Source organism: Lissotriton vulgaris, chromosome 8 (assembly GCF_964263255.1).
Source record: "Lissotriton vulgaris chromosome 8, aLisVul1.2, whole genome shotgun sequence".
In the NCBI taxonomy this organism is placed as follows: domain Eukaryota; kingdom Metazoa; phylum Chordata; class Amphibia; order Caudata; family Salamandridae; genus Lissotriton; species Lissotriton vulgaris.
In genome coordinates, this window is record NC_141696.1 from 1,008,050,953 (window position 1) to 1,008,059,208 (window position 8,256).

The 8,256-nt window shown below is 40.3% G+C and overlaps 1 protein-coding gene across 5 annotated transcripts in view; it reads left to right on the forward strand.

Moving 5' to 3' along the window:
* The window catches only part of DACH1 (dachshund family transcription factor 1), a 595,151-nt gene extending 591,526 nt beyond the window's left edge, over positions 1-3,625 (forward strand). For 3 of the 5 annotated variants that reach the window (XM_086934894.1, XM_086934897.1, XM_086934895.1), the window contains one exon: positions 676-1,991. In XM_086934894.1, the coding sequence (XP_086791020.1) occupies positions 676-713 (38 nt within the window). In that variant the 3' untranslated portion in view covers positions 714-1,991. Of the gene's footprint in view, positions 1-675 lie in introns of all 5 variants that reach the window. The other 2 variants (XM_086934898.1, XM_086934896.1) reach the window with 2 other exon arrangements.
* Positions 3,626-8,256: the final 4,631 nt, after the last annotated feature.

The window sequence follows — 8,256 nt, forward strand, 5'->3', positions numbered from 1 at the left end:
GGAATTTCTACACCATATCCTGATAGGTTGCATAATGTTGTCCATTGACTGCAAAAAAAAAGTCATGATTCAGGTGGTTCGTTGGCACATGTTCAAGATGTCTTCCGCGTCACTAGCACTAATATAGCATTAACAGACTTTTGTTCATGGCCACCAACCATATCTAGATGGTGCAATCAGATACCAGAACAAGGCAAATACAGGACATGTTTGTGAATGCTTTCTCTCAGTTCTGATTAATAAATAAATACACTTTAAAATGTTCAGTTTAAAGTTATGTGAGGGAAATATCAGTGTTAACGAAAATCTAGCATTTAGATTTGATGCTTCATCAAATCATTATGGTATTGTCTAGACGTACGTTTTTGCTAGAACAAGCTATTTTACTAAGTTTTGGTACATGTCCCGTTCCATGACAATAAATGTTTTTAAAAGTAATACATTGAAATTTGTATTTCCTAAAACATATTCTATTTGTTTGCGAAGGACTTTGCTTTATGACTGGTTTTGCTTTATTTCTCACTCGAGAAAAACAATTTGTTCTTATGTTTGCTGGGAATCTTCTTTTACAAGTTCTTGTTTTTATGAATGATATTTTTAATCGTATACCTTTTTAACAAACTATTTCCATTTATTAACAAGAAATTCACACGTTACTTTGTATATTTTTTACAGATGGAAGGCTGTATTTGAAAACTGCTGTCATGTATTGAACTCTTCGCTGCTGAAGAAGCCTAAACAGCGGTAAAGGACATTTCAGAAAGATAGTCCTTGATTTGGAATTGCAGGAGGAAACACGTTGTTTTCATTCTATATGTTCTGACTCTGCATTTCATCATTCTTGGAAACTGTACAGCTTTCTACGTGACTTGGATTTCACAGGCAATGCCACTCAGACTTGAAAAATGATTGTAAATGTTAGTATAAGTGTTTGTGCGGCCACCTGCTGCAACTTTGCTGCTGGACGCTTGTGTGCAGAGTTACAGACTGGTCCGACAAGGCCCACTGTACTTTTTATTTTTCTGGAATATAAACTATGATCTCTTCAGATGTTTCCGTATTAGAGCACATCAACACAACCTTTTGACAGTGACTACTAAAATCTACAGACTGTTATAGCATATTGAAACCAGCAAGAGCCTTTCAAAGTCTGAGAGCTGAGGAAGCTCAGAATGACTTGTCGGGGAAAGACTCTAGAAGAAGACAAAAACAGAAAATTACTGTTACGTTCGGCTTTCCGGCTACTGTATTATCATCAGCTTCTTTAACGGAGATGGAAAAACATTTCACCCTTCTTTCTGCAAGGCGAAAACAGATTTTAGACTAACACTTTATTGGACCTTTTATTTAAATGTGACTTTGTAAGATAACAAACTGTGTTACTGTTCACACTGCCTGTTTTGCAAAAACAAGTGGCCATATGGTTTGAAACTGTGTAGGGTTTGTATGAACCACAAGACTTTGCTCCTCTTGTAAAACTTTGGTCACATGTATATAAACACGAACCACATAAGGAAGGTATTATGTATGCGGTAGTGTACTAGCGTTTAGAAGCAAGGAAATATTTCAATGCTAATTTTTGTCACCCCATTGGTCCGAAGAGCCGCCTTTCAAGTTTTAAAGCATGCAGGCATGTAAATATTTGTCCTGGAGTCACAGTATTAATGAATGAGAATTTTAGCATTTGGTTATGCGTCACAGAATCTGTGCCGGCCACCTGTACTTGTACATTGAGCCCTGGTTAGTGCTCTGAGACAATGTTGTCCTGAATAATTTGTGGCTGAACAGCACGTTGGAGCACCAGAATTATTTTTCTATGTTAATATCACAGTAATTCCATGTTCCTGCTAAAATGAAATGTAAAATCTTGAGATAATAACGGATTTATCATAACAACTTTTCATAGAGCTAAAGATGAAACACACAAGTTCCCGGAGCGCGCTGTCATTGTTTCTTTTCCTACAGCTCTCTCTCTTAGACACGCCCAAATTAAAAAAAAAAGAAATTCCTATTAGTGCATGCAATTTTCGAAATGATAAAGTCTGCTTTTTTTTAAATTTCTGCAAACTCAATGAAAAGGCCATGTAGCTTTTCTTTACATAGTTTGCAATAGAGTATTCAAAAGCAGATTTTTTTAAAACAGGGACATTGCTTTCAAGGATATTGTTTTATTTACCTGGTAAAACAAAATTCACATTAAACAAATACCCATCTGTTTAACTTTATCAGAACCTAATCTTTCTAGGAATACTGCAGTTGAAAATCGTGTCTATTCCATCTAATTTCTGTTTATGTTGTTGTACAAGTATCTTTACAATGCATTTCAGCTAACTGTCTAGTTAAAATATTCTCTTTCAATATCTTCTCTCTCTTGTTTGCTATTTTGGTTTCAACATTGAGCCCTATTGTTTTTAGTTTGTTTTGTTTTTACACACCACAGTGTGTTGTTTTCAATAAAAAAGAATCCTGTTACTGAGCATACATAATTACATGGTTAGAGTTACACTGTTTACCAGATTACTTCTGTAAGGTGATGGTATGAACTATTCCGATGTTTTGCACTCCAGACCTGAGTCGTATTGTTAGGAAATGCAAGTGCACTCTCTATGTGTGTTAGTCAATGTCGACTATAACACAAAAAAGAAAAACGCTTTGGAAACATATAGCATGTGGTTTATGAATAGCAATTGTGACCCAGCCCCATTATATTATTCATTTGATGTAGCCCAGATTATATTTTTACACACAAAATCCTTATCTTTTACCTTGCCCAGCAATATATTTGCTAATTAAAATATTGTTTATGAAATAGGAATTATATACAGTAAAAAATGTCTACCAATCCATCAGTTGCTTACTTTAAAGAAACCGAAAACTGCTTTCTTAAATTGCTTAACAGGTGTATGATCAATTGTCTTGCAGCAAGTCGTCAAACTTGCCCCCTATGAAAATGTATAGAAGCAGACTAGGGCTCTATCCCTTGCATAAAGTTACCTATAGTGTACATAGGTTTCACAATTCACAGTAAATAGTTTTCTGACTTTTTAATGTCTAGTTGTTTAGCTCTGTAAATGGATTTTCTGTTAATTAGAGTGGAGGGTCTTAACTCCAAAAGCCTGATGCTGTAAAGAGTACTACTAATATGATGTAAATATTACAATTTATTACACAAGAAACCTTACTGTGAGTGAATATTTTTTGCCCCAAATTAGTTATACATTTTTATTTTAATAGTTCACAAATACAGGATGCCCTCATGTTTTTGTTCTTCTGCGTTTGTAATATTACAGATATTAATGTGTAGTTCTATGTTATAACCACATTTGCGCTCTATGCAAGCCCTTGGAACCGAACATATTCATCTTCATGTAGGACCTATGAAAATTGTCTATTTTTATCTATATATTTAAAGTTTTCTAAAAATGATAAAAAAGGTTATTACAAATTTTGTTGTACAAAATGTGTACAAAACTCTGTTTTTACATCATAATGCAAGAATTGGAATTTTTCTATCGTAGAAATAGATATTTGAGCCTGGTTTCCATGTGAGAACCACGTTTACTGTTATTGTATTTAATTTTACTTTTCTTTTCAACAATCTGCTAATAAAACTGTCTGAAATCTCTCCCCGTGACTTTATTTATGGTGCTCAGTTATTAAACCTTCTTGAAATGCATAACATCATTGGCATATTTACTTTCTAATGGGAGGCATCTAAAAACAACACAAGTCAGCTTTTTGCAATACCGAGTGAACAATGCTCAAGGATTCTGTTTAACATGCAACTGCTTTCTATCTCTAATATGAATTACTGTGGTACAAAAACATCATAAAAGCACTCTCTGTGGTTATTGTTTAACAAGCACATTTTCCACATTTTGTTTCCTGCCAACTAAGCAAACTGCCCCATATGCATGATTTATTTATGTGCATTTCTCTGTTTATGAAGCTGTTATTTTTACTTTTAGCCTTTTATATTGTTATGTACCCAGGCTTCTTATTTCACAAAGCTTTATGCAGAATAATGTAAAGTGGGCATGCTGATGGAACAAAGCACATTATTCTCATTACTACAACTGTATATGTTTTGTCTCCCCGGACCACTTCTTTTCCTAAGTCGCCATAAGCTGACTAATGTCCATGTTAAAAAAACATGGACGCCCCTCAAATTTTCATTAGAAAATGCAGGGTTTAGAGCATGTGCATGGTTGATTTAAATAATACATTTTTCTCCACACAGTACTATATATTGTAATATACTGCAATTGAAAAATGGACAAGAATCCTTTACTGGTATGGGGACAATTTGCAGTTGGAAAAAGCCTTCACAATACAATATGTGGCACCAAAGGCCAGCTGTTTGGATTCGAATGTTAAGGCCACAGAATCAGATTTCTGTTGCCATGTTTTCATACCATTTTGAATTTGTTAAATTCTCTAATTTTTATCTTAAATATTCTGGTAGATTTACATAACTGTGCACAATTATAGCACTGATGCATCAACCTCATGGAAATCAATGAAAATGTTAAAGAGAGTATTTTCTGTGCAGACTGTTATTCAACACACCATTGCAAACATTATTATTATACTATTGACAAATGACTATATTTGATGTGAAGTATACCTCTAAATTGATTTGCAGTTGCTGTTGAACACCTTTGTTACCACATTACAATGTACAGAGATAACAGTATGTAGGCCCACTCTTTATTCCAGGTCTTCCTCATTTCCATTCTATCTTTACTAAATGGTAGACTAAATACTGCCATTTGCCTAGTGGTGCATGTCAACAACACTGTTGATGGGTGTCTCTGGTTGTCATCTATTAGCCCAAGAGCATACCAATGTGCGGAATAAAGAGTCTGTGATAGGACCATTTTCTTTGGGTCCAGGTGTGCACAAACAGAGAAGGTCATCAGGGTGTCCCTGGCCCATAAATCCCATTAACGTGTGTGCAGGCTCATGGTTTCATATGTCCTTTGGAAGCAAATGTAGGTGATGGATATAGGGTTATACTGAAACTATGGCAAAAAGTCTCTTCTGTGTTCCCAATAGGAACAACCCAATCCATCACCTGATGCTCTGCTTTCTGAATCTGGCCTTCTAGTTCATGTACCATAGGGGGTCTTTGTATGGGTCTATCTGTGACCTCCTCAGTGGTGGTGTGTCCTGCTAAAGCCCTTTGCCTGTCCTTTGCAAAAGGTTTTTAAGTGGGTTATGGTGGTTACTGGGTCAGGAGTACTGCTAGTGAGGGTTCAGGATCATGGGTTGAGGTGCTGAGGGAGTCCTGGGCTACACAGCTTTGTGGAAGTAGAGGAAAAGTGGTCTAGTGTGGGTGAGAGGACTGACAAAGAGGTGAACCATAGGGCCATAACAACTTGGAGATCTGAACCAGAATCCAAGAGAATCATGGGTAGATGGGGAGAGTGGTCATAATGGAGCTGAGGGATGATGTCCATGGTAGTGATTTTCTCCAGTTAGGAAACTCTCCCAACATGGTTGCATGGTACAACATTCACAGAACATAGGCTGTAGTGCCTGAAAAGTCGGAGCCTAGTACCTCCACAAATCCTTAGATCTTATGTCTACTAAACCTTTACTATGCCTTCTGGTCTGTATTTTCCCCTTCTTCCTCAATGGTCTGTAAGCCGCAAATGTGCTGTCTAAGAGAACTGCAGTAGATGATTAGCAAGGCGGGTGAGGATTGTGCATCAGAAGCCTTAAATATCCATGAAGGGCCTATAATGTATCTGATTTTGACTCATGGTGTCCTGTGCTGATACTGTGGATGTGCTACCACTTCTGGATGACCTGGTGATTCCTGAGAGGTGGAGGTATTGAATTGTCCATGCCATGACCCCTTCTTGTTAAGAACTATTTGAAATATATTATTAAGTAATACTCTAGTAGATATCTTTTCCTATGATTCATTGCCAAATAAAGCAATAACAAAAGACCTTCTTAACCCATTCAATGAGAATCCGAGAACAGACCCTCAGGATCTAAAAGGTCGAAGTGAAAATACTAATGACAGAAATATGCTCATATTATAACACAAAAAGAGATTGCAGAATGTTTTGGGTAAATGAGGAACTTTCTTTTTGTAGGGGGTTACTCGTAATACAAAGAGATGCATGGGTGTGGAAGGGGGAATTGCCTTTATATTAGCATGGAGTGGTGGACATTCAGGAGAGATAGATTCTCAGGGGGATATTACCAACAACAGGTGATAAATATCGCTAACGATATTTAGCGTGAAAATGTTATCGGCATGCATCGCCTGAAAATATCGCCGCTGTAGCGATGAATTACCAATACCCCGGTAAGCGGCGATATTACCCCGGAATTGCGATAAAATCACGCGATAGAAGTAGCGTGACAATGCTAACCAGGCACACGCTAACGTGAAAAAATGCACGTTGGGCCTATCAGCGATGATTATCGCTAAGCCAATAGGCCCGAGGCTATCATATAACGCGTTAGCGGGACGAAAAGTGCCCGCTAAACCGAAAATCGTAGCTAACCATGGACAATACTGCTAATGATGGTGAGCAGCCAGGGACTAGTGCAGAGGGCAGAAACAACACCCAGGAAGGCCAGGCAGACACCCAGGGAAAGGCCAAGAGGAAGAGGAACCTAAAGTTTACTCCGAAGGAGAACCAGGTACTGGTTGAGAGGTGACGCAACACCAGCAGGAACTCTTTGTGAGTTCCACCGTCACCATTGTGAGGAAAAGGGAACTATGGCAGGACATCATGACTAAGGTCAATGCCATGGGGGAGCGAAAGAGGACAGTGGACGAGTGCAAGAAGCGGTGGCACGATACGAAGAGCAAAACAAAAAAGAAATTGGGAGCCAACCTAAGGGCAGCAAGTGAGACGGGAGGTGGTGGACCAGCTCCACAGGAGGAGCTGGAAGAGCTGGAGGAGCAGGTGGCCAATGTCATCAGTGAGGAGACTGTGGTCGGAGTCGCAGGCCAGGATACTGCTGTACTGAAAGTCACACAACAACACCAGTGTGAGTGTCAAACAGGGACGGGTGGAAGTGGGTGGATGGCCACAGTGGCACTCATGTACAATGCAAGTAATGACATTGCATACACACATGTACTGTACAACAAGTCCTTGAGAACCCTGGGCATGCTGGCATAGGGACACATCACCAGGAGGATGAGGGCAGAAGTGTAGCTGTTACACAGTTGGCTCATGATGTCGTCAGTGGTGGACGTGAGTTCTGGCAGGGTGCTGTAGACTTGTATGAATCTGGCCTGGGATGGGTACAGGATGTTGCTGTCTAGCAGGTGGTGGGCCAGTTGCATGTTGAGCAATTCCCAGTGATCTGCCCTGGGAACAAGAGCAGGGAGATATGCTGGAAGCACTTGAGGTCCTTGTGGCCTGGCTTCGGCTACTTGAGGAGGGTGTACATTTTGTCGTGTGCCAAGCTCCATGGAAATGTTGCTGTTCTGTAGTCGGGTTAGATGGCAGCATCTGCCATGTTATATACGTCGTGTGGGCATTGGTGTGACGGGGAGCGTGAGTGGATGGAGTACATAACCTTGTGTATCTCGTTGCTGTTGACATTGGACCAGGAGGTCAGGTGGCATGCGCTGCTGGTGTTCCCAGGGGAGGTGGGCCCTGGCATAGTTTGGGTGGGTGTCGTGTTGAAGCTGTCATGGATCTCAGCGAGCTTGCAGTGGAAGAAGATGGCTAGTGAGTTGCACAGTCATTCTGAGGGAGTCATGTTGTTGGGGCTGGAGTTGGAGAGTTCCCTTACGATGCAGAAGAGCCCCTTGCTCCCATGCATGTTGTCATCCAGCTGGGCTTTGAAGAAGTACCCCTTGGCCAATCACAAGAGGTGGTGATGTATGTGTATGGCATCCTTGTGGTCTGCGTGGTTGTCTGGAATGCGTATGGTGAGCAATATCCACTCCAGTTTCCGGCATCCAACTCTGGAGGTGCACCAGCACATTGGTAAACGCGGTGGCTGGCTTGCTGGTGTGGGTTTTACAGGGTTCCTTGAGTGGCACAAGTGTGTTGTCAAAGTTGTACATACACTGCCTCAGGTGGTGGCCTGCAGCGTTGGAGTTGGTGGAGTTGTTGTGTGGCCTGTGGGTAAGGGTGTTGATCAGCTGGTCTACAGTCACTCTCCTCCAGCAGTGGTGAGGTACCTGTTGTGTGCGGTGGTCTGTGGACTGTACATTTAAGGGGAAATGGATGCAGCAGGGTACAGTCCTGTGGAAACAAGTGGTGTGTC